We start from the raw sequence: 25,900 nt of genomic DNA, 5'->3' as shown, positions 1-25,900 counted from the left end.
CGTTCCGGCCGTCCATGTGAAGACACTGCGCTCTGCAAGATTTTCTGCTTATTCACTGTAATTTTGCTGGTAGTTTCGATAAGAGGTGAGTAATATAATATTTACATTACAGAATTAAATTTGACGCATTTGATAGGCTAAAACACTATAAAATTAGGTTGCAAAATGATTTTAGAAACACGCGTTTCTTTTCTATATATTTTAAGGTTGTAAAGTGAAATGATTGAGTTTGATAATTTCGCGCCTAAAGTTGAAATTTTGAGACTGATTGAATTTTGGAGACTGATAAGATTTTCAAGTTTTTTTTGTAATTCATAGACAATAGGTATAACGATAACTGTGTGTTAAGAGTTACTGTTTAGTTTACAATGTAAGGTGCTTACAGAAAAGATCGTTGCTTAAGTTTTGATTTGAATTTATAATGATCGTTATTTGTTAATACATTCACTTATTTTTATATGTAGGTACCTACTAGACGATATTAATGCATAAATATAAAAAAAACATTTTGTTATTGTGTTCTACTTCATGTCACTGGCTGAAGCCAGAGTAATTTTTATAGGCACGATATTATCAGACCAGTTCGGTAATACCGCGTTTTCTCATTTTTTGGATAATTGTTAATATTTTAGTTTGTGTTTAACTTTGAGAAGATTATTACTATTATATATGGATAGCCAAATAAATTACCTATCTAAAACTGCACATTTTGTTTTTTTGAAACATTTCTAAGCTTAGATATACGCTTCAATTCTTGAGGGGCTCGGTAATATCCAACTCTCCCCTACCATAAAGGACAGCCGTTAACCAGCCGATCGATCGTCGTGAATGTTTGTAATCAGGCAGGTATAGTCGACGTGTTCGTAGGCGTGTTCGTCAGTTCTCGCTTTCGTTGATACGAGGAAACATGTCCTACTTATAATACAGTTTCATACGCAACAGTATAGAAAGGCATAGTTGAAGTGTCGTGATCACAAAAGGCTCAAACATTAGCTCGTTCGGACAATTTTTCTTCGTAAAATGGTCAGTCTTACACTCACATTTCCAGAAATATATTTATACATTTATATATTTAACAAGTGAGACAATTGTTGGAAAGTCGTTAAGTCGGAAAGTGAAATCAAACAGCTGTTATTTCTTGGAGTGTTATAATGAGAGAATGGATAAAATAAAATGCAGAAATTTGTTATTTCGGTAAACATGGCGTTATAAGGGGACCCACTTCCGATGACCTTGAATTTGACATATATTGTCAAGGACACCCTCCCGAGTAACATGCAAATGATTTTAGTCGGGGGTCGCTTTTTATTAAAAAGTTATTAACAAATAAAGTTAGCGAAATGAGAACAGTATATGCGTGTGAGCGGGAGGGCTGTGCCCCCCTGCAACCCTCCTCCACCACATTATGTATGTGTGTGCCCTGCTTTAACGAAAATCACAACTTCTATAAAGCAGGGCATACACACGTGTGTGTGTGCTCTGCTTTAACGAAAATTTGTAGTAATTAACGATTTGTAGTAATATCGGTATTACTAAATTGATTATTAATTTAATTACATAATTGTATTATTCTAGCTTTAGTTTAAGATTGCGTTTCAAGGCCGATAATAGTGGCGATAGTAACCGTGCGTTACTTGCTAAGGCGAAGAAATATGTACATAAATTCACGTGAATAATATTATTATTATTAGGCATAAAAGAGATCCAGTCCAACCGTATAAGGCTTATATATTTCTGTCTACTTGTATCATTCACATATCGGTCAAGTCTACTTATATCTGTTATTTCTATTAATATATCTAAAAAAGAGTAGTATAAAATATACATACACGAACTTGTAAAAATAAATATTATAAAAAAGAACCAACAATTTAGCTAATTTTATAGCTTGCAATTAGTAATATAAATTTGTTTTCGAAATGACGATTATCTGAACTTGCTCAGTTATCAAAATACTTTTGAAAATTATTACATTTTCTATAACATTATATTTGGCAATAACTATAAATTGTGCCTTCGAAGAATTCCGGATAAATGGAATTCCGGAAATATCTTTCATGGAATTCCTTGTGCTGATAATATCTGGACGTATGCCATTGAATCATGCGACCAATCTACTTTACATTTCTTCTTATGTTTATTTATTTCTCTACAAGTTTCGTGTATATATTTATAAATTGTTATAATATTTGTGTATATTTTTTTTACTGTATACTATTCTACCAGGGAATAATAGTATGTTTTTTTTTATAGTGTTGCTTACTTTATTACATTCTTTCATCAATTTATTATTATAAAACAAGAGCTATTTATTTTCAGCAACTTCCTAATTATCAACTTATACATATTTAAAATATAAAATGTTTGTATATTTAAAATACAAAAATATTGGAAAACCTTGTACTGAAAATTGATTAATACAAAAATTATATTTTTTATGATTTGCAAATATAAAAAAAACTGGATTATATATCTTAAATATTAATATATTATAAAATTAACATAAGAAAAAAATATTGCTAAACTCCACTTAAATTTTACGTTTTCTAAGTTTTCTTTGCTGTTCTTGCAAATATCTGTTAGAAAGAAAATCGATTTCACGTTATGTACTATGTTACTTATGCGTCACGTCAATCTATTTGTACTTATACTATATAGGTATGAATGCTAATATAAATGACTATTAATATAATATTCTGTAAAAATTTTTACAGCTAAACAAAAAAGTATTCTATCCGCATTTTGAAGCCGGAAGTTGCAAAATAAACAATATAGATGAACTCGACCGATCTGTGAATACCACAAATAGATAGAAATATGCCTTATACGGTCGGGCTAGATTTTTTGTACCTAATAATATTATTCGCATGAGTTTATGTGCCTTTCTTCGCCTTAACAAACCACGCGCCGTTACTATCCGTCTTGAAACGAAATCTTAAACTCAAACTAAAATAGTACAATTACATAATTAAATTGATAATCAATTTAATAATACTAACACAAATTTTTAGAATATAAAAGATATAAGATATGAAAAATATGGAATATAGGATATGTTGCGAAAAATAAGTCAATTAGTTTTGTAAAATAAATGTTATTACGTTAACACACGTTTAAAACTATATTTTAAGAATTTAATGTACATATCGACACAATGTACCTCACACAATGTATCAATAACACATCTGAACCGCTGAGGTCATCTGTTAAGTATTGACACAGCAAATTCTTAAAATATTTGTTATCATCAATATCACGTATTCTATGATCAAGAGACACCGTAGTGTCTCGCGCCAAGTACGCGCGGAGCGAAACGCACCGTGACTCATTTACGCGAACGCACGAGTACACTTAACAACGCGTAGAATTTTACCTTTTTCACTTACAAATAACAAAATTATATATTCCAAATGAAATATATTCCGAAACATCAGCTTTCTTCAAGACAATGTAAAATATTTTGTCCTTTCAATGAGTCTTTTTTCACTTTTTAAAATTTACAGCTTTAATTTTAATTTATTTATTATCTGTAAGTATATGTAAGTAGTTAATACTTGCGCGATATTCATATAAGAAAATTAATAATTTTTCAGTTTATAATGGGAATGATCAAGATCGTACAAATTTGTGTAAACCTATTATGGCTTACGTTGCAAATTTTTTACTACATATGCCAAAGCGTATACCACCATTGCTTCGGATTACATGAAAAGGAAGTGGCTGGTGAAATTGTTTTGGTACGTATTGAATTTTTTTAATTTAAAAAAAATTTTTTTAAATAAATATATTTCAGTAAAAAGATTGTTTATCTATTTATATATTTATCGTAATTATATACACACACATATATATTTATATGTGAAACAATGAGAAATAATGGAAAACTTTTGATTTTAATTAGTAACAAATATGTGTTGATTAAAATAAATATATAATGTTTATTTAATGTTAAGACAATGTTAAAATATAATGTAATATTAAAATATAAATATAATGTAATATTAAAGATTAATATTTGATGATATATTAAATAATGATATAATAATACACTTTACGAAGAGCGAATAAGTTTTCACAATAATAATGTGTTTTTATATTATATTTCTTTACATTTACAAGATAACAGGTGCAGGTCACGGTATAGGAAAGGAGTTGGCGATTCAATATGCGTCTTTGGGGGCGAAAGTGGTATGCTTAGATATAAATAAACATACAAACGAGGAAACGGCCAACCAAATTGGAAAAAATGCATACGCTTATCGGTATGTTACTCTTATATTAGTTTCTTATATCGACCACAGGAATTTTAATTATTACTTTGACATACAACAGTCAGTTTCTTTTATTTAGCAAAAAGTAGATAAATTCGTTCTATTGCACAAATATTCCAATTATTATTAAAATTCTTCTGTTAGGCAACGCAAAGGTCACATCGTAAATTGTTCTACGTCTCTCTTTCTCTTTCTCTTATTACTATAGTAAAATATATGGGTATACTCTCTAAATTTCTTGGCCGAAACTCAGACTGAAATCTCACTCTTTCGGCCGAGTTTCCACGCCAAGAAATTTAGAGAGTAAGAAATGTCATTATAATATTTATAGTACAATAATCGACCTTAATTAAGATTTTACCATTTTATAGATGTGATGTAACTAAAAGAGAAGAGATTTTTGCATTAGCTAAAAAAGTGAAGGAAGAAGTCGGCGATGTCTCAATTTTAGTTAACAATGCTGGTATAATGCCATGTCGTGCTTTTCTAGATTATACAGCCGATGAAATCGAACAAATCTTCAACATTAATGTGCTAGCCCACTTTTGGGTAAGTTAAAATCGACTATTATATAAATATTAAGTTGCCTTTCTGCTCTTGTAAATAAATAGTGCTATTTTAATTGTTTTATATTTCTGTGGAATAATTATTTGATAATTAAAATTTTTTAATAATTAGAAATTATTACGAATATAGAAAACGGGCTAACTAAGAACCAGGCACGGTAAATAATGCGCAAAAGTTTTATTTTTATTTCTATTTTACATATCTTCCAATCTTGACTGCGCGCCGACTAAATTTGTCAGACTTGAAACACAGCTCCGTTTGGAGTAGTAAATAGAAATGATCAGTGATTAAACTCTGACTTTTTCACAATGACATCAACTTGACTTGTTGTTCTCCTTGGGCTGTTACGCACATGATATTACGCGCTCTCACAAACTATTACGCGATTTTTTTCAGATGTTACAGGCATTTTTACCAATTATGATAGAAAAAAATTATGGTCACGTCGTTGCACTCTCATCAATAGCAGGCATCGCAGGAATTCCCAACTTAATTCCTTATTCCGCTTCAAAGCATGCAGTCCAAGGTAAACTTGTGTCTTGTGTTATCCTGACGATTCTGTTTATACTCGATTCTTTATATGTGTGTGTATAATGTATACTCAGAATTTACTAGAAGTAACTGATTTAACTTCATAAATATTTAAGTGGTTCAAGTTTATGTAGATTCTACTATTCAGGTTTAATGGATGCCATTGATAATGAATTACGAGTGACAAGTAAGGAAAAATCCCAAATTAAATGCACTACCATCTATCCTTACATGGTGGATACGGGACTTTGCACAAACCCAAAAATAAATAAGATGTAGGTTTATAGTGAAATTAATATAATAATACAAACAGATAAATGCAATCACACACGCAAATATGATAAACTCGATTATTAAGACTGATACTCAACATTTCTATTTAATCTTGCTCCTAGGTTAGAAGCATTCTTACAACCAAGTTCACCGAAAGATACAGCTGCACAAATAATTAAAGCGCAACGACAAAATATAAGAAAAAAATCTGTTCCATCATTTTGGTTATCTCTCGTGACATTTGTTAGGTAACTAAATTGCAATATTCATATACATATGTGTACACTACAAAAACAAATGTGTCATTTTTACACATTTTAAGTGCGTTATTTATTGTAGACACTTTTACACACTTTATCGTGTGTAAATTAAATTCACTTCAGGTGTGTTTTTAATTTACACACGATAAAACGTGTAAGAACTCTACAATGAATAATGCACTTAAAATGTGATATATATATATAATTTAAAATATTTGATACATACTATCTATAAAATGATTCAAAATCAATAAATAAATAAAAAGAGCACAGAGCCACAACAAAATCTTAGTGTCGTAATCTTTAATTAAGATAAATAGTCGACAAATTTAAGAAACGTTTCGGCCTGACATTAGACCAAATCCTCGACGTAATAAATTAAATTAATTACACGAATAAATAAAACTTAAAGTCGCAGAACAAGCATGCATTATCATATACTTTTTGCATAAACTAAAATAAAAACATCTTATTTCAGCTTTATACGTCTCGACATTATTCATTATACATTTCTTCTTGACTTTTTACTTTTAAAACATATGCGTTTCCGACCAAAAATAATGCTTGTTCTGCGACTTAAGTTTTATTTATTGATGTAATTAATTTAATTTATGTGGGGGGCTGCTCGTGGAGTAAGTAAACAGAAGCACGTCTGTGGAGCGCGTCGGCTTATTTCCGAATTTATCTGCCGTTCCATCGCCCTAGGGCGATTCTGTTTCAGGTATAATTTAATTTATTGCATTGCTGAGGATAGCCTAATGTCAGGGCAAAACGTTTCTTAAATTTGTCAATTATTTGACTTAATTAAAGATTACGACACTAACAATAAGATCTTGTTACGGCTCTTTGCCCTTTTTATTTATTTATCGATTGTACAATATATAATATATTGTACAAGAGTACAAAAAATAAGTCAGAACATAATGTCGATTATGCAATTCTCATTATTTTACATTAGTATACAAGTATAGATAAGTAAATATAATATAATAAAATATATTTTTAATTTCAGGATTTTGCCCGAAAATGCGCAAATTAGTATAACAAATTTCATCGACTCTAGCGTTGAACCAAGCTAACTTTAGTACATATAAGAATCTTATAGTTGATAATTTTCCTTTCACTCGTATTATTAATGTTAATGTTAATGTTAATATATTGAAATGTTTTATAACATATATACATAAAATGTTGCAGAGTTTACATAAATAAAATAAAATATATAATTCTTATTTAGCTAAAAACAATGAAATAAAAAATTAATTATATTTAACCTAATTAGCAATAAAGACTCTTTTAATCGACCCGAATGGCAATGATTATAAATCGCTGCAACTATTACTTACAATCGTCACATGAAAAAACGTCATTTTCGACCATGGATATAGATATCACAATCACAGACGCGCGCTATTTAGCTTTAATTTAATATTATTTCACTATTACACTATTAACCCCTTAAATCCTTTATACATATATATAAATTAAAATTTTTAATTCAAAATCTTTAAATGTTTTCTGATATATGTGACCTGTTTTTATCTGATTACATCCGATAGAAACAGATCAACCTATAGAGGCCCACCACCACTCCCGCCGATTCCGATCGGCGGTCCTCTTTTATTTATATAAATATGTTTTTTTTTACATTTTTATCATATATTTTATTTCTCTTACAATTTATTTTACAACATATACAACATTATAAAAAAGCCGAGTGGCACGCCGGGTAATATCCGATACAGAGAAGAACGATCCACATATAGTGGAGAGCGAGCTGTACTCTGCTTCTGTCGTGTTCCACGGGATCAATCCGCGAAGGAAAGTTAAATAACCCGTTTGAACACCAAAGACCCCGCTGCAAAAGGAAACAAATTTCGGATCTTCCACACTGCTCCCGATAGCGGTCATTTCGGCAGTGAGTTAACGACTATCACCTCTTGCCAAACATTTGGATAATGCAAGTATTATGCAACTCCCGAATATTTTCACGATAATTTAATCAATATTCATCAAAATTTCTTACAAGATCAAAATTCGAGCGCGAAAATATATTCTTCCATTATTAAGAAAGTATACATTTTTTTATTACAAAAAACATGGATAGAACAATTCCTACCGAAGAGTGGTTACAAAATTATATTTAGAAATAAAATACATATGTCTATAATGTAGTTTATTATATGTGCGAGTACAAAAGTTCTCGGGTACCGACTCTTCGAGATGAATCGAACCGATAACAGTGAGATTTCAATTAATTTCATAGTTCAATATTTAATGACAGACATAAAACTCGTGTTTCTAACTTTTCTGTGATATTTAATCAATTGTAATCAAGTAATTAAGTAGAATTATCTAAATATTGAGTCTAACATTTAGATAATTAGAACTGTCAAAATCTTACTGATATCAGGGTACCCAATCGATTCGTCTCGAATTTATTAAGTGCTCGCACATTTTTAATTATACGTTCGTCACAATGGTAATTGTTTGTTTCAATGAATATAAATCTTTTTGTCATAAAATTTTAGCAACTGAATAAGTTATATAAAAATTTCTTACGTCATATCATACATTGCATAAGTATTTTATTATGTTGAACAACTTGAAGATATATTAAATAACCTAAAAGATTAAAAAATTAATTAAGATTTTGGAATGTCCAGTGCCTGAAAAAGTTTTTTAAAAGAAACTAAAGGTTAAATAAAAAAAATATATCCATTTGTAACCACTTTTTTCTTAAAGGAGTCATATGAAACGACCAAAAACTTAAGCTTTTAATTTCTTTAGTATAATTCAAATTTGTTTATAAACAGTAACTATCCATATTCAATCTGCTAAATTTTTTTAGCGTCAAAGTAACTTTAATATTAATTAATGGAAGAATATTTTTTTAATAAGAAGATTAAAGGCTCTTCTCTCAGAATATGCTATTCAATCAATTTCGTTATTTTACTTTAAAAATTACGTAGTTATCGTCGTTAACTTATTGCCGAAACCACCGCTTCCGGAAACCGTCAAGAAAACTCGAAATTAATTTCGGCCTTGCAACAAAAACCTTTAGATTCAACGGGGCACCGAACTAGGCGCCGCAAATGGTCCTATAGAAACCGACGAGAAATAACTCTCTACGATAAAGATTGTTACGACTCTCCATCAGTACAAACCACGCATTCGCGTCCACCTGACGCGAGGGATAGCGATAAGGCCCTGTCACCGAGGCAGCAATCACGTCTATGAACGTGACAATAACACAATATTTGCATTAACTTTTAGCGAATTAACATATTTAACGCCGAATGTAATTTAAGAAAATTCGTTTGACAAATGTTTAATATTATTAAAAAAAAAATATAGGCTCTCCTGAATAAATCAAATCAAAGGGGAGTGAAAGAGGCAATCGGAGCCACGCGCGGTAAGTAATGTGCAAACAAATAATAGTCAATAATAAAATATATTAGTTAACAAAATCGGACGTTTCGACACTTTTTTTGTGTCATCTTCAGCGTGTAAATGATAATACATAAATTTCAACAATAAAATACAGTCAATGACGATAAAATGAATAAGTCAGTAAAAAGGCGCAGTCAAAAGATAATATTAAAGTCATACGGATGTTCGGTAGTCCATCAGGATATGCCGGTATACACATGCTCGCAAACGATCGCATCTTCGACGTTTAACTCCCAGGTTGGAAGACCAGGTAGAAAGGAAAGATTCGATTGTCCTTTCTAAACCGTGAAAACGGAGTCGCAATATGGTAAAAAACGCAATGTGTCAGTATTAAAATTACAATTACAATTTCTTACTTACGGAGCATTACAGAACGGTAAGTCGCAGAGTTGAAATGTGCTTGTCACTCTGACATGTCGTGAATGAGTGAGCGTTGGTAAAATTCAGAAGATTAACATAATAAAAGCGCTGTGTACATGAGTTAATGGTGAGGATAAACATACGCAACGGGTGACTCTAAATTTTTGATAACCTATCAATAACGTTCAAATACGTATCCGGTAACCCTTCCGTGTCCGTCTGCAAATTCAGCCCATTTTCCGGTCTCTTAATGCACAGCATCTCAGAAATTAAGCGTTTATAAAAATACGATTCATTATCTAGAATTTCCACATTGTCCCAATCGAAATTATGATTTAATGCTAATCTAATCTGGTCTGTTATAACAGAATGATTTGATGTATTTCAATTTATATGGTTCTGGTGTTCCTTAATTCTTGTATGTAATTGTCTGCTCGTTTGGCCTACATAAGAAGCGTCGCAATCATTACAATTAATTTTGTATACTACGTTACTTTGTTTAGATCGTGGGAGACTATCCTTATGAGCTTTTATGAAAGTTCGCATTTTGTTTAAGCTATTATACGATAATCTCACTTTCAGATCCCTTGTTATGTTCTTAAATTGTTCAGTAATCGTAGGAATGTAAGGAATAGTGTAAAAAGGAACAACTTCGTCCTCATTTCGTGTATCATTAGCATTAGAGTCTATGTGAAACAAAAATTTGAGACGATCACGTAATATTCCGAAAATGAATCGCAACGGGTAACAATTGTTAAGTAAAATTTCAATGACCAGTCCAAAATTTTTTGCGTGAAAAGACGGGTGAGACAGCCAAAATACTCTGTCGATTAAGCCTATAACCGTCCCTCTTTTTTGGCAGCTCGGATGCTGCGACAAGAAACTCAAGTACCTCCCAGAAAAGGTTGGTTTGTGGTACCAATCAAAAGTTAATCTATTATTATTTAATATCATAGTGATCTCCAAAAAATTGAGCGTATCATTTACCCCAACTTCTATGGTGAACTGCAGCCTAGGGTGAAATGAGTTAAAAACATCTAACGTATGCTGCAGTAAATCGGGAGGTGCAGCAAGAATAATGTCGTCGATTAATAAATCTATCATTAAACGATGAAAAGAAGTTACACGTACGTTCTTTTAAAAATTTGCAACAAATGAATTTTTTAAGATATTAACAAAGGAACAAAGAATATTTTTCGTTAAACTGTTAGTCAATCTTCGGGCGTATTAGACTAAGACCGGTATTCATAGTCAGATCTTATTTCAAGACCGTCTTAAGTAATGTCTTAAGATGCTAATACGGCTCTGTGATTGGTTCATAACATCTTAAGATCGTACTTAAGACGGTCTTAAATATAAGAACCGATTATGAATACCGGCCTATAAGATTTCTGAAATATAAAACGCGGGTGTCCTTAAGAACAATATATCACATGAACAAATGCCTAAAAAGAAACTTGCAATAAAAATTAATAAATCATCATTTATGGATTGTATGCTTTTAGTTGTAAGAATTTTCGGTGTAAGATGTAAGAATTATACTTTTAGTTGTAAAAATTAGCATATATAATATCTTTCGAAAAGATGGTTGTATAATTTGTCTTTTATAGATAATACACTTATTGTTCTACTATTCGTAGTTTGAAAATATTAAATTTTAATCTGTTTTTTTCACACACGAGATAATCCTAAAGAATATTAAGAGAAACAAGACGTACAAATTATGATATACAAATCGCAATTTTCAAGAAATGACATTTACGGTGTATATTATATGTACTAAATACACAAATATTATTAGGCTACCAAGATCCATGCAGCAATTGGACCGTAAATGACATTTCTTCTAAAATTGATTTGTAATCCTAAAGACTTTGAAATTTTCGCAGATTACCTTCCGAGGCAACCATAATAACAATCATAAAATAATATTGTTCTTCCATGTACTGCAACACCATATGCAGAAATTTTCCGTAATATTAATTGTAAATGTTTTTTTTTACAATTTGATCACGTTCAAAACCCGGTACAAAATGTTTTATATAAAAACATATATAAATATGTACAATTATGTATGAAATATGTCTACATGTTATTTTTCTCTTGTATAATCTGTGTTCGTATATACAGGAAAAATAATAAAAAGAAGAATCTAAAAATAATTAAAAAGATTATACAAGCAGAGAAAAAAAAACATATATATGGACATATTTTATATATAATTATATATATTTAGAGGAAAGTCTCTCTCCTCTCCCCTATTATAAGATAGGATCCTAATATGAGATGGCGGAGTTTTTTCATGGTGGGATCAACAGATGGGGCCTATATAGGGCCTTTTAGCTTAACATATCTCATATTAGGATCCTGTCTCATAATAGGGGACTTTCCTCTATATGTTTTTATATGAAAAATTTTTTACCGGGAAATATCATCTTGTTGGCGAAGTCTTTATAAATATCCAATTCAGCGATTGATCGACTAGGCAAAGGATTAGTAATATAATTCTGTGGCCTCTCAAATATACAGAGAAATGCGTATTACTTAAAAAAAATGTATTTTTTTTATTGATCTATAATTTTTATATTCTGCATAAAGAATCGCTACAAAAAGTATCTCTAGAAATTGAATTGCAATAAAATTGATGGATCGTCAAATGATGTAACCAACGCTTTTATTTATTTCCATATCATCATGTTTTCAGTCCGAAGACTGGTTGGACGCATATTTCAACATTTTCCTATCCTGTTATTTCCGTATAATGCTATTTTAAACAAAAGATTATATTACATTTTACAGTTGTTCATAGATAATGTACCTTTCATTATTTATTTAAAAAATCATTATCATTAAATAACTAATTAAGTCGTATGTTAATATTAATCTATGTTTATTATACTTTGTATATGAACTATTTTAACATCTTTAAAAAAAACTATCGAGCGCCTTTATATATTGTTATATTGATCTAAATAATCTGAAGATTATGTGACGTCGCTTCTAATTTATTATACATGAGAAACAGTTGATTCAAAATTAATTTGAACAAGAATTATAGTAAGTACTAAAATAAATAAATTGAGATTATATTTATTAATTATAAGTTCTGATAAAAGATATCAAGAAACAATATTGTAAAAGTGATTCGAATGACTTTCATACATATGTGCAGGAAATTTCGTTAATAACAATGATACGGGATAAGAAATTTAAAACGTCGTACATTATTAGAAAACATAATATCGACTTTATTGTCATTTATCGATAGATTCCATAAAAATATTTCTTTATGCAATATATCTATTATTAGTGAAATAAAAATATGTAACCAATAACAATTTTATATACAATTATACAATATAATGATATAAATTTTATGCCTATGTGTTTATAATTATTTCTCACTTATCCATCTTACAATTAAAAGTGAATAATAATAAGAGAAATATATATATATATAAGACCGTTATAATATAATTAATATATATATAGCCTTATATGCCGGTATGTTTTCGGGACTATGCTAAACAGTTTGTAAACCTTCGTAGCTGACCTTGCTCCACGTGATTCTCCACGTGATGGCTATATGAAGATAGATTTCTTATAATTTAAGGGTCGGTAGGAGGCACGGTGGAGACTTCTGTCTTTAACTGCACTTTTTAACTGCAATATTCGTAATATTTATTTTCGGAAAATTTATTTTGATCCTTTTTCCAAAATCCGGCTCTGTAGCGGGTTGCGGCTGATCTTACTGATTAAAAAGAGCATAAGTTTAATGAGATTCATTAATCAATTTGGCTAAAATTTGGGAAAAACGATTCGTAGTTCACGGCTACGAATCGTTTTTCCCAAATTTTAGCCAAATTGATTAACGAATCTCATTAAACTTATGCTCGTTTTAATCAGTAAGATCAGCCGCAACCCGCTACAGAGCCCGATTTTGGAAAAAGAATCAAAATAAATTTTCCGAAAACAAATATTACGAATATTGCAGTTGAAGTGCAGTTTAAAGTGCACTTAGTACATAAAGTGCACCGGAGTTCGACCGTCACTCCTGCCGACCCTTAAATCGCGAATATTCCTTTATATTATAATGGTCCACATCACTTTAGCGAAATAACTTAATCATCAATAATTATTGTTATTCATTAAATTAAATAAAATTGTAAATTTAATTATATAATTTAAATTTACACTCACAATTTCTAGATTCAAAATTTCTTTCCTCTTGCATACATCAGTTTACTGAATACGAGACAAGAGTATTATATTTTGTCATTGGTAATATCTGCTCACTAAGAGATTTGATTTGTTAGCAATAAATATTTGTCATTTTAGAATATAAATTATCATACCAACGATTAAAATCGCGAAGACAATAGTCCTTAATAATTTTCTCATAATGTGAAATTTAGATTATATATATATATTTAAGTATTTATTTATTTATTTATCTTTTTTTGTTTAGAAAGCTTAACTTAGAATAGATTGTTCTTTGCTTTGTTCATAAAATCATATATCCGTGATCAGTTGTCTGTTTTATTTAATAAAAGCTTATTTATATTTATGTATTTACATATATCACATTAATTTGTACTCAGTTCAACAAATATAACATTTCCCTACAAGGACTATGATAAATTACGGTAAAATAAGACACATCTCTGATACTGATAATTACAATATCCACAAATAATCTAAATATACAAAGAGCCATCAGCGGGGCCTAAATATCTCATAGAGATTAATATCACGTCGATTGAAGTCCACACACCCAGTCCGCCGAAACTGAAAAGCTTGCCGATACCTTCTTGCCAATGTCCCAAGTAAAACCTACAATCGATGTAAGAATTTTATGTGAAATACATATTTAATCGATTGTCTATATATTTCAAATAGTACGCTTGCAAGATCATAAGGTACCTATCTGCGCCAAATCCTCCAAGAGTGATGCTCAAGATCAAAGCCGTAGACCAACGATACCCAACTGATGCAATCGAAGAAAAAAATTCATTGTTCGCACAATATCACTGATATATTATTAATATTATAAGTAAATCTCGGAGAAATTTGTTAATGCTAAATATCGAATAACTTTAACTTTAAAAAAAGAATGCTGCCAAAATCTGAAATTTTTAAAAATGTTTCCGGACAAAGCGGTAATATATTTTTAAAAATTGTTGTATTTACATAGATATATATTTTCTTACGGATATTATCATTTCAAGTATGTACGTATTATAATTTCAGATATTTTCAATTCCTTCATTTCAGTATATGTGACCTGACAGATGGTTGAAAAGATAATATACATTATACGTACTCAGGCACTCGAGCTTTGAGTAGCATTATTAGCCTCGATAACTTTGCAGTATGTCATGTCTCGTTCAAATCTGCAGATATTGGCGCATATTGGGAATTATAGCATTATTAGTATCATACAATCCTAGATTGCACGAAGGTCACAGGTAAAATGACTTTCTCAATAAGAACATTTAGGTTTCTAATTTAAAAAGGGAGTTTAAACTTTATTTAAATATGTGTTAGAAGTTACATTCGTGAAAATTTTATTTAATTCAGTTAATTACTATCATTCATTAATAATTTGAATTTCTTCAGAATAACAGAGATATATATTAAAGAGAGGTATTTATAAAGAAATACTGTACAACAATCATAAATCACAGTTCTAATCATTGTAGAAACATATGGCAACATATGCTGAAATTATGACATCCAAAAGACGATATTAATAATGTACGAAATCAAGTCTTTCAATAACTTACATTGGTCAATACGCTGTCCGTGCCGACGCGGAACATCTATATAAACTATATTTATACTATATTTATTACAGTAACAAAAAAAGGATAATTCATTATAGAACTATCCCTTTGAATGTATATTTGTGACGTACGTAGTTGCTTTCATTGGCGTTAATAACTGCGTACGAAATGCTGTTCTTTATAAACTGTCAATTGCGAGCTTTATGTACGCGCGGTACGCACGGAATGCGCTAATGGCGCGAATGTAACGCTGCGATATACGTTGATAAGCATATCAAATGCTTCTTACGTTTAGTACCTTACGCGAGCGTGTTTTGCGATTGTAAAATAAATAAAAAATGTTCTACGTGTAAAAAAACAATTAAGTAATTTAATGCGCATCTCTGTGCATGCATGCATCATATTTGATAGCACACTTATAACAATTTGGCAGTTAAAAGGAATGGTAACATACAAGTGGATCAGACGCTAGAATCATTAGCAAATTTTACACACGTGCAAACGTCGCAACATTCTGAGAACCTTGTGCTATCAAGCCTAGAAAAATCTTAACTTTCATTGTTACCTTAAATCTCAACTTTCATTGTTACCAATCAACTTTCTAATTCTTTCTGCACTAATTGCCATTAAATTGTGTCGATTAATTAATGTACAATTATGCTTTCTCGAACTAGTCTCTAAATCTTTACCATTGTTTCGTTCAAGATCACAATAATATAGTGTTATTCGTGAATATTTTTCATCGCTGAATAACATTATTCACATTCAAATACAGCTGTTTGCGTTATGCATTTCCGGAATACGGAAATTTACGATTGGTTCGGTTGACAAGCCGCGTATATCGGTCTCGCCTTTTCTTTCGCCAAGTCCGTGGCTTTCTTAGCGGCGTCTTTCACCTTCTCCGCTTTACCCTGTAAAGAATGCTGCAAGTCCTCCGCGAGGCTCGGCTTCGTCGTAACGCCATCGTCCGCCGCGCTGTGGCCGGCTTGCATGGAGAAACTCGTCTGCGGCAATTGCGGATTTAGAAACTGCGCTGTGTGGGGAAACATATTCGCGAGGACGTAATTGAAGCCTTCCGACATCTTGGCGCAATTCTTTTTAAATCGATCTAAACCGAAGGCTTGAATTGCTCTGCTGAAACCGAAGACCTGACTGTCGATCCACGCCGATCTCTTTGCAACTGTCCATTCTGGATTCTCCTCGGAGATCTGATAAACCACTTTCTCGACGATGCTCTGTAAGAAATATTTGAATTCTGTTAAAAACCTGCATGATTATCCAACATGAATCGACAAGAATCATAATCACTTGCTCTATTTCAGAGTTATTAATCTGTGAACATTTTAAAAAAGTAATTAACACTGTGCAGACACCGTGGGCCTTTTAAGGCACAGTTGATTTGTTGTATTTTATAGTTTTTCCCTGACATTTCAACAAAATTGCAACAGTTCCAGTCATATATAAGTATAGAAACGCCTTTTTGAAATCTTAAAGATAATACATGAATTTTTATAGATTTTTTGTAACACAGAAACGCTTTCAAAAACTCTTTAGACTAAGTCCCAGGGTGTCCAGGTGAGTGCTCCAAAAACACAGTATCTACGCAGTGTTAATATCAAATAGATTAAAGAATCTATAAACAATCTCTAAACAAAAGTTAGTTTTATAAGTTATATTCTGTACACGCAAGCATACTACTTTAGTTTCAAGCATGTTAATTCATTAGAAAATAAGTTCTGCTGAAACAAAACATTTTTAACTGCCTATTTCTCCAAAGTTCATTTACCTACCATGACTTTGGTGTATCCCAAATTCCTCGTGTAGGTGGTCAACGTTTTCGTTTCTGGATCAACAATACTTTCCTCCACGATTTTGACGATGTTTTTACTGATAAATCTCTCACCCCATTTCGGCACTCTGTTGGTTTTCGTCAACAATCGTTTGGAGTAGAGCTTTCCGTCTGTGACTTCTCTGGCGATCGTATCCTCGGAGAGAACGTGTGAACTGGAAATCCATGTTGTACGTGAGTTATCAGTGTTATGCTTGACGTTATATAATATTTGTGTTTCGATAACACGCATATGACGTAACGCGCGTCCGGTTACGTTACCTGTGCGGATTGGGGTATCTCTGAAAGAATCCACGAACAACCTGCGTCCAGTCGAACTTGAAGACCGTGATGTTCTCGTAATACCTCACCATCGTGCAGGAACGACGCGTCCGCTTTTACTCGGCAGATTTCGCGGGGAAAAGGTCTACGGGAAAGAAAAGGCGACGCGTACGATGGCGCGAATCCTCGACAAAAATTGTCGACGAAAGAGTGATGGAGATTACCGCGAGGACACGATCGACGACGGATCAGAGTCCGCGGCGAATGCGCCGCATATCGAGCGTAGCGCGGATCGCGCACTTAACATCCGAATACGATTACGTGAATCACGGCAATGCACATTGCACGGCATTGACGGCAATAAAAGCACGGCTGGGACAGCTGGGAATTACGAACACAAAAGATAGCCGCCGCCGCCTGCGAGTGGGTCCCCCACTCGACTCAATTGACGACGCGTCGCCAATTGGCTGATTTAAAATAAGAATACCTGATTGGCTGGTCCAGTGGAAAAACTCCAGGCACCGGGAGCCGTGAGTGGCCGAACGGGACGCTCCCCTTCGCAACTCGTCGCTGAATGGCCAATGGACTGCTGGGGATCGCCGATTGGACGCGTGGGACGCGCCTGCGCGTTCAGGACCGACGACGGCGGATCGGGCGGATGTGCCGCGGCGGCTCTGTCGTTCTCCGCCAGGTCGATGGCGCGGTAACGTGGTTGACTTCCTTTCGTACGGTGCGGAAAAGCCGTGAGGTGCGTGATGCTTGCCGCTGCGTGGAATAATCCGCGAGCATCGGGTGTTTCGCGAGTTTTTCCGCCGCGTTTCGCGTCGCGTTTGCGATCGGCGTGCAACGCGATCCCCGTTCGCACGCCGATGTTCGATTCCGCGTGGTCTCGGCGAGTACCTGCTGACAGACGATCGCGGGGTTAACCTCCCCGCGCCGGGTTTCACGTCGCGTTCCACGACGACCGATTGCCCGGTTGTCGTTAATTTCTCGCGATTTCGTTATTTCGCACGACGTTGCGCCACGCGGCGCGACGCCTTCGGCTCTCTCTGTTGTTTTCTAGAGTACAAATTTGTCTTTCATGCGGTTACAAGAGGTTATGTGACGCTTGATGCATCTAAAATGTTTACATCGCCAACGAGGATTTATCTCGATACGATTTGCCTCAGACGGAAAATTGATAGAGTCAACGTTTTCGATTCTATGGAAAAACTCGCTAGAATATAAGTTTATATTTTAAATAATTTTTCCACAATTATTTACCTACCTTTATTTCTTTTCCAGCATACACCACCAAGATGGTGAAGATTATGAAAATAGGCAAAGTCGTGCTGGTCCTTAGCGGCCGGTACGCGGGGAGGAAAGCCATCGTCATGCGCAATTACGATGAAGGAACAGCGGAAAAACAGTATGGGCATGCGATGGTTGCGGGCATCGACCGGTACCCACGTAAAGTCCACAAAAGGATGGGCAAGGGAAAGCTGCATAAACGCTCGAAAATCAAGCCTTTCGTTAAGGTAAGATTATTTCTTTGTTCTTGCCAATTGCTCTTCGGAAATTTAAATTAACTTGATTTAAAAGTTTCCACCATGTAATCTTTGTCCTTTCTATCGGGTTGATTGTCCACCTGTTTTTTTTTTCGAAGAACTTTAACTGGTGCACATTGGTGCAATAAATTAGAGTGAAACAAAATGTTCTTCTCTCATTCCATTGGTTCAGCAAGTTCTTTGAAAGAGAACATTCTTATATAGCTCTTTACTTATTTATAAAATGTTTTAGATCCTAAATTATAACCACCTAATGCCAACGAGATACACGGTGGACCTACAGTTGGAAAAAGTGGCCCCTAAAGATCTTAAGGACCCAATGAAGCGCAAAAAGGTTCGCTTCCAGACGCGCGTCAAATTCGAGGAGAGGTACGTAATTTAACGTTTTGCTGTTACTGCAACTTTGCGTCGCAATCAATGTCATCTAATTTCGATCGTCGTTTTTCCAGGTATAAAAACGGTAAAAACAAGTGGTTTTTCCAGAAATTAAGATTCTAATTGTTTCTAAATAAAAAGTCTGATATACAGATGTAAAAAGGTGAATACAGTTTTTTCCGTCACATTATCCTATGTAAAAGATATACTGAACCTTTATATACATATTTTTTTTATTATCATTTATTTTATTTGACTTTTAGCTTAATTAACTTGTACTTAGGTTATACCTCGTAACACTCGTTGACTCTCCTACATCCACATATCATATATAAAGTGTTCAATAAAACTTGTAAGTTTTTTTTACTGAAGTTCCAGTTTTATTTTATTATATGAAGTTGTATTTCTTGCGTTCGTGCATTATATGTCTAAATTGAGTTTAGTAGGCTCTTGTTTCAACAATTATATCATAGAAACAAATATACTAGCAGAATATTTAAGAATAATGAAACAATCGTGGGATATAAAGCAAAATATATAGAATTTATAAACCACATTAAATAAATAATTTTAACATGATATGAGTATAAATGCTCCGAGTAAAGCGATTGAGTTTAGTAGGCTCTTGTTTCAACAATTATATCATAGAAACAAATATACTAGACGAATATTTAAGAATAATGAAACAATCGTGGGATATAAAGCAAAATATATAGAATTTATAAACCACATTAAATAAATAATTTTAACATGATATGAGTATAAATGCTCCGAGTAAAGCGATTTTCATAAATCAATCAAATGCTCCGAGTAAAGCGATTTTCATAAATCAATCTAGGTGTGCTAAATAGGTTTAATACCTCTATTTTAATGACTTGTTGAGCTTTTTGATACGCTCGTCGAGCAATGCTATGTTGCCCTTTATAACCTCCATATTGGAGGCGAAACTTTCCTGCACCCCCTTCAGCATAGACTTGTTACTTTCTAATCCCGACGAGATTTCTACTTGCAGTTCTTCTAATTTTATTAAAGATTTACTGAAGGCAGCGGCTGAAACGCAATGCAATCCTTTTAGAATTTGTATTTTTTTAAGACAAGCACATTTATCGTTGAATAATTATACCTTGTTGATGAATGTCACTCAATGCCAATAATCTTTCTACTGTCTGCGGCAGTATTTGTGATATAGCGTCTGTTTTCTTCATTATTTCATACATTTCTGAGATCTGTAGGAAAGAAAGAGATTCATTATGCAAGACATACTGTAATGTTGATGACACTTTCAATTTAACACTTGATTGATGTTTTACCTTCTGCTCCTGCTCCGATTCTTGCTCCGTCGTTGCTTTTTTCTGCGCAATGCTGTCCATCCGGTAAATCAAAGTGCCTAATCTCGTTTCGATAGTGTCCAATTGATTAACATCCAACAACGCAGCCTTTGCTTCTAGTTGTTGCACAGCTTCCATTACGCCCTGACACTTGAGATTCTGTGGAAACAAACGGAAATTACCTAGATCTATTCGAAATGTGTATGCGTGAGAAATTATAATGAATCTACCTACCTGCGAGAATTTCGACAACTTGTCGTTACTTGTTCCTATGATGTTCTCCAGGCAGCAAAGTCTTTGCTCGAGCTGCGCGATCCTAGCAGCTTCCTGCATCCTCGCCTTTTCTGGCAAATACATCATCTGATACTTAAGGACACCGGGTTCAACCAATTCGCCTGTCTTTTTACTCTCCGATGATTTGGACGGAGGGACGCTGGTTTGCTTAAACAACTCTATTTGCGATATCAATTGCCTGTAACATTAATATAACTCTGTAATACAATTTTGCGGAGGGGAAAAGGATATTTATAACAGATCGTAGGTTTTCACTTTCACGTACTTAAGTACAGTGCCTTGTGGATCTGATAGACTCGCAACTACGTCAGGCCCTAGACAGTCTTCCAGTTTCAGAGAAACTAACTGCTTCTCTATCTGCCGTGCTTGAGAAATGATCTCGCTTGCGGATTTGATCTCTTCCTCGTCCTTAGATTTTTCCTACACATATTAACAGTGTTATTATGTCTATGAACATACAGAATAATTTTAAGCATATTTTATTGACAATGGTAATTTACCTTTAGTTCATTTACTTCTTCGTACAACTCCTTAACTTCACATTGCAGTCGTTGGAACTTCTGAAGAGGAGTCTCTTTCTCGCCCTCGCTGACAAGTTCCCAATCTCCGAATCTGGAAATACTTGTGTCATATATCGTTCCATATACCATGTATTATTAAACATTAGAATAGCTTACTTGTATCCCGTCCTTGGTTTGCTAGATAGACGATCTGAGAAATCGACCGGCTTCCCAAGAATCTGCTTTCCTTTAAACTTGTTGAACGCTTCCTTGGCACTGATATGCAGTTGCTCCACGCAAGAGCTATCAGGTTCATCCTGAATAAATCCGTCGCCAATTAGTACGATGAACGTTATATAGTATACAATGTAGATTTGTGTCTTACCTCGCAGTACATTCGCATTTGCTCCGATTCTGGCAAATCGCTCGTCTCGTAAACGTCGAGCTGGTCGTACGCCTGAGACATCAATTACAAGTAGTATATAAGAATGTGTTTACTCGTGATGTGACGCACGAAACCGATGTAATAAACGTGTAAGAATGTAAAGGAAGCTTACAATTCCGGGTAAATCAGCGTATTTGGGGTCCGCCATTTCTCGTAATTCCGCAAATTGCTCTGAAATGATCAGAAACGAGAGAGAGAGAGAGAGAGAGAGAGAGATACGGAGTATTGCGGAGTGTCCAGAACTTTGATAAAGTTTTTGACACACACCCACGATCACACATGCAGAACCAAACTGAGAATAATAAAAAAATATAGAAAGGCTGTTTCCTGAGCGATAATAACGTCACCTGGCGATCGTAAGAATCAAATGCAGCGGACGAAAATTAACATATGCAAAAATAAAAAAAATTAGGTTAAAGACAACAGAATTATATTTATTATCTTTATATCAAAATGCATAAATAAACGTACGATTTAAAGTTTAATTAACAAAATTGTAGTTAACGATGAATGGTAAAAAATTAAGTTTGAGGGAAGTATAATTAACAGTATATGGTAAAGCAGAAAGAGAGCGGTTAAACTGAATTTATGAACGGAAGATCCGTTCGATTTAGCAACGAAAGTTTGTATATATAATAATATCAAATTTACCTTTAATGAGAAAATTACAATTATTAATCTTTAACACTAGAGCCGTCACACAAAATGTACAATCTTCTCGCTGATATCCACTTATACTTCACGAGTCATATCGAATTCTTTACTTAATTTGTTCTATATTTCTGAAATCACTGTGTTTTTAAAGCATTTCAGTTTCTAGACAATAAGATAAAGAACTCGACGATTAAGTGCTTTAATATGCTTATTGCATGATATAGCTATACATATATATACTGCTAAGTAGAATTTTAAATAAGTTTTATGATTTTCAATCAAATACTTTTATTTCAAAATCTCCTTTTTATCTTAAGTTTATTTAAGTTACAACAATATAATAGTGTTTGACTTATTATCTTTATAATAAAATTAAATAGAGAAAAAAATATGATGTCTTTAACAACATTTCGAGAAAGAGTAGAATTTAATATCCCGTGTGTGACTTTTCGCGCTAAACAAACCTGATACAGCAACGCACAAGTCTATGTACAAAAATGTCAATAAGTTTACATTCCTTCACAATTTTATATGCCTTCTCCTCTTCCCTCTCTATCACTCCCTTTTTCTTACCGGTTTCATGCATTATAGATGCATAAAATGCCTTAAATAAATTCTAGTAAGTAAACGTTCAAGTTTGTTGTTAGTCTGGTAACGTCATAAGTGTTTATACATGTCACAAGTGTTTATAATGTTAAAGTTCAAATATTTTATATTTTTATGAAATTGTTCTACGCCGTAAATCGCTATGAAATAGTATTTCTTTATATGGTATTTAATATACCTGTTTGATGAATACAGTCATAAGATAAAAATTGCTTTTTACACACCGATATTTTTTTAAATCGCATCACAAAATTAATATATAAAAGCTACAGATATTTTGAAAGACTGGCTTTCGATAAGCTTTAGACAATAATTCGTTTAATTAGTTCGGAAAGATAAATACACCGCGAAAGAAGTTCCACATATTGTTTCTCTCCATGTTCAACTTGCACACTCTCCTTTCTTCAACCTCATTTCCACGTAAGAGTCGCATTATTATTCTACGCTGGTAGGTAGAAGAGAAGAAGTCGCGAGATTCCTAAGCCAATTGATTCTGTGCGTATCGCTGCATTTTGTTGTCGTGGTCGGCCTTTCGGTAAATACTTTCCCCAGCAAATCAAGAAAGATGATCCGAGACTTATTATTATTTTATATGAATTTTATTAGCTTCACGATTATTGTTATCGTAAGTTGAAGAGAAGTCATATGTGCCTGCGTTCAATTATTCATATTGGGAGCTATTGATAAAATAAAATCTATAACACACTATGTGTATTATACATATATTTTATATAATAGCTCCCAATGGGAATAAATAAACGCAAGCTGTATGTTTTATTAACACAGAAGAACATTATTATATCAAATAATATCACCAAACTTCAATTGACTATAACTGGCATATTTATTCACAACGTTGTGATTTTTTGTGAATAAATATGCCAGTTATAGTCAATTGAAGTTTGATGATATTATTTTATATTCACTGGCGGAATAAAATCTTTCCATTATTATTATATCAATTTATTAATTATTTTGATTATTTATTTGAGGTAGTTATTTATTTAAAAGATAAAAGAAGAAAATAATACAAGTATATGTACAATATAAAAAATATATAATATACATAATATAAAATAATAAAATGTATAATTATGAAATCAATAAAATTAAATTTTTGGAGAATTATGTAAATGAGACGGCAAATTCGATGCTTTGTTGAATCGGCGATGTAATTATATAGATATTAATTGCGATATTAAATAATATTGGAGTGATATTGGACGGTTACAATTTGAAAAGAGGGACCGACTACTGATATCCGTCCTCGAACGTACTTCCTTCCGGACGTAATAATCCGCGAAGAAATCTATCCAAAATATCCGTTCAACTGATCCGTTTTGCATGTGAATTTCGTCATTTAGCCTCGAGAATTTTCGTCTACCGTGTAATACGGTTTCTTATCTATCTATCTCTCGATTACTGGCATGCAGTTACGCGTTTCGCATGGAAATGTACTGCAAGTGAGCGTGCAAGGACGGCGTCTTTCGTAGGTGCGGACCCGTTTTCCGTTTGCCGCGATGTGCTATACATATATCGAAAATAAAACGCGTTCGTTCGATTTTTGCTTACCGCCGTACGAGAACTAGTCCCGTGCCTCGTCATGCGTGCGTTTCCTCGGTTCTCTTTCCTTTGGCGAGCGTCATGGAAAAAAAAAAGAAATGTCTAGTCCCTTTCGCTTTCGACCGGCCACTTTGGACGGTTACGTTGTATAATAGGAGACAATCTCTATTCGCCAATTTGAAAAGTGATTTTAGATATAAGCGATTTTAAGCTGCTTGACCACTTGTTATGCGCACATTCGCCCAAGTTGGTTCCAAATTCCATTTTATTTATTTAACTTCTAATTATTCTAGTTATTCTAGTTATTCTATTTATTTATATAAATTTCATTTCAAATTGAGCGCTTTGGGATATTTTTCACCGCATTCTCTTTGGGCGAATTGATTACTTCTCAACAAAACTTACGAGGCACTCATATATAGCTTTTAAACAATTAACAATTGAACATAAGGAATTTTAGTCACAAATTAAATATCGAAAGAAGAAATAGGAAAGAACAATTAGTCAGTAACGGACATCGCTTCAATAGAATTTTTAGATGAAAACTTGATTTTAAGAGCGGTAGTTGAAGTCCGCTGAGAGGCCGACAGGTGTAAGCAAGTGTTAAAGCGTGACAAGCGAAACCACAGCGACGGCGAAACAATCGGATAGAATCGAGAGAGAGAGAGAAGAGAGGCCGAGCGATCGCGCGCGGAAGAAACCCGGAAGGAACAGGTCCTCCTCATCTGACGCCGGCAGGATCTACGCTAGCCAGGTGAGCACAGGTGAGTATACTCGGCCCAGTGCACGGTCGGCCGTCGGCACGGCAAGAAGCGCGTGTGGAGAAGCCGATAGGCCGAGGAGGGCCCCGTGAGAGAGTGCATTCAACTCACGCGGGGAATCGCGGTATCGTGAATCAGGAATCGCGTGCGACGCGTACGGCGTACGGCGCGGCGGCGTACGCGGCGAACGACGCGACGGCGACGACGCGTCCGCAA

General features: G+C 33.5%; 4 protein-coding genes across 7 annotated transcripts; 2 read left to right on the top strand and 2 right to left on the bottom strand.

Annotated features, from left to right (window-relative positions):
• Window positions 1-765: 765 nt before the first annotated feature.
• Window positions 766-7,180, top strand: LOC139776675 (estradiol 17-beta-dehydrogenase 11-like). Of its 2 annotated transcripts, none has more exons than XM_071713530.1 (8): window positions 766-842; window positions 3,594-3,737; window positions 4,120-4,262; window positions 4,643-4,820; window positions 5,235-5,364; window positions 5,518-5,644; window positions 5,765-5,890; window positions 6,915-7,180. In XM_071713530.1, the coding sequence occupies exons 2-8, from the start codon at window positions 3,600-3,602 to the stop codon at window positions 6,979-6,981; spliced, it is 909 nt and encodes a 302-aa protein (XP_071569631.1). In that variant the 5' UTR covers window positions 766-842; window positions 3,594-3,599; the 3' UTR covers window positions 6,982-7,180. The 2 variants fall into 2 exon arrangements, with proteins under 2 accessions (XP_071569631.1, XP_071569630.1); XM_071713529.1 differs by lacking the exon at window positions 766-842 and adding an exon at window positions 867-1,023.
• Window positions 7,181-14,234: 7,054 nt separating this feature from the next.
• On the bottom strand, window positions 14,235-18,011 carry Prel (preli-like). 3 transcript variants are annotated; one of them, XR_011719157.1, is made up of 5 exons: window positions 17,612-18,011; window positions 17,292-17,505; window positions 15,039-16,736; window positions 14,639-14,702; window positions 14,235-14,548 (listed from the first exon to the last, which is right to left on the bottom strand). XR_011719157.1 is itself a non-coding variant. In XM_071713601.1 (3 exons), the coding sequence occupies exons 1-3, from the start codon at window positions 17,701-17,703 to the stop codon at window positions 16,311-16,313; spliced, it is 732 nt and encodes a 243-aa protein (XP_071569702.1). In that variant the 5' UTR covers window positions 17,704-18,011; the 3' UTR covers window positions 14,235-16,310. The 3 variants fall into 3 exon arrangements, 1 of the variants encoding a protein (XP_071569702.1); XR_011719156.1 differs by having other exon boundaries at window positions 14,639-16,736; XM_071713601.1 differs by having other exon boundaries at window positions 14,235-16,736.
• Window positions 18,012-18,239: 228 nt separating this feature from the next.
• Rpl27 (ribosomal protein L27) lies at window positions 18,240-19,723 on the top strand. The gene is made up of 4 exons (XM_071713602.1): window positions 18,240-18,359; window positions 18,896-19,128; window positions 19,391-19,527; window positions 19,608-19,723. The coding sequence occupies exons 2-4, from the start codon at window positions 18,910-18,912 to the stop codon at window positions 19,654-19,656; spliced, it is 405 nt and encodes a 134-aa protein (XP_071569703.1). The 5' UTR covers window positions 18,240-18,359; window positions 18,896-18,909; the 3' UTR covers window positions 19,657-19,723.
• A 25-nt stretch (window positions 19,724-19,748) lies between these two features.
• On the bottom strand, window positions 19,749-22,399 carry Dctn2-p50 (dynactin subunit 2). Its single transcript, XM_071713600.1, has 9 exons — window positions 22,213-22,399; window positions 22,041-22,112; window positions 21,833-21,972; window positions 21,656-21,767; window positions 21,421-21,575; window positions 21,096-21,333; window positions 20,844-21,020; window positions 20,657-20,759; window positions 19,749-20,583 (listed from the first exon to the last, which is right to left on the bottom strand). The coding sequence occupies exons 1-9, from the start codon at window positions 22,246-22,248 to the stop codon at window positions 20,396-20,398; spliced, it is 1,221 nt and encodes a 406-aa protein (XP_071569701.1). The 5' UTR covers window positions 22,249-22,399; the 3' UTR covers window positions 19,749-20,395.
• Between the last annotated feature and the right edge of the window lie 3,501 nt (window positions 22,400-25,900).

Source organism: Temnothorax nylanderi, unplaced genomic scaffold, assembly GCF_030848795.1.
Source record: "Temnothorax nylanderi isolate EJ_2023f unplaced genomic scaffold, tnyl_v1.0 TNYL_tig0125_pilon, whole genome shotgun sequence".
NCBI classification, from domain to species: Eukaryota; Metazoa; Arthropoda; class Insecta; order Hymenoptera; family Formicidae; genus Temnothorax; species Temnothorax nylanderi.
This window is presented reverse-complemented; position numbering and strand designations above follow the sequence as displayed.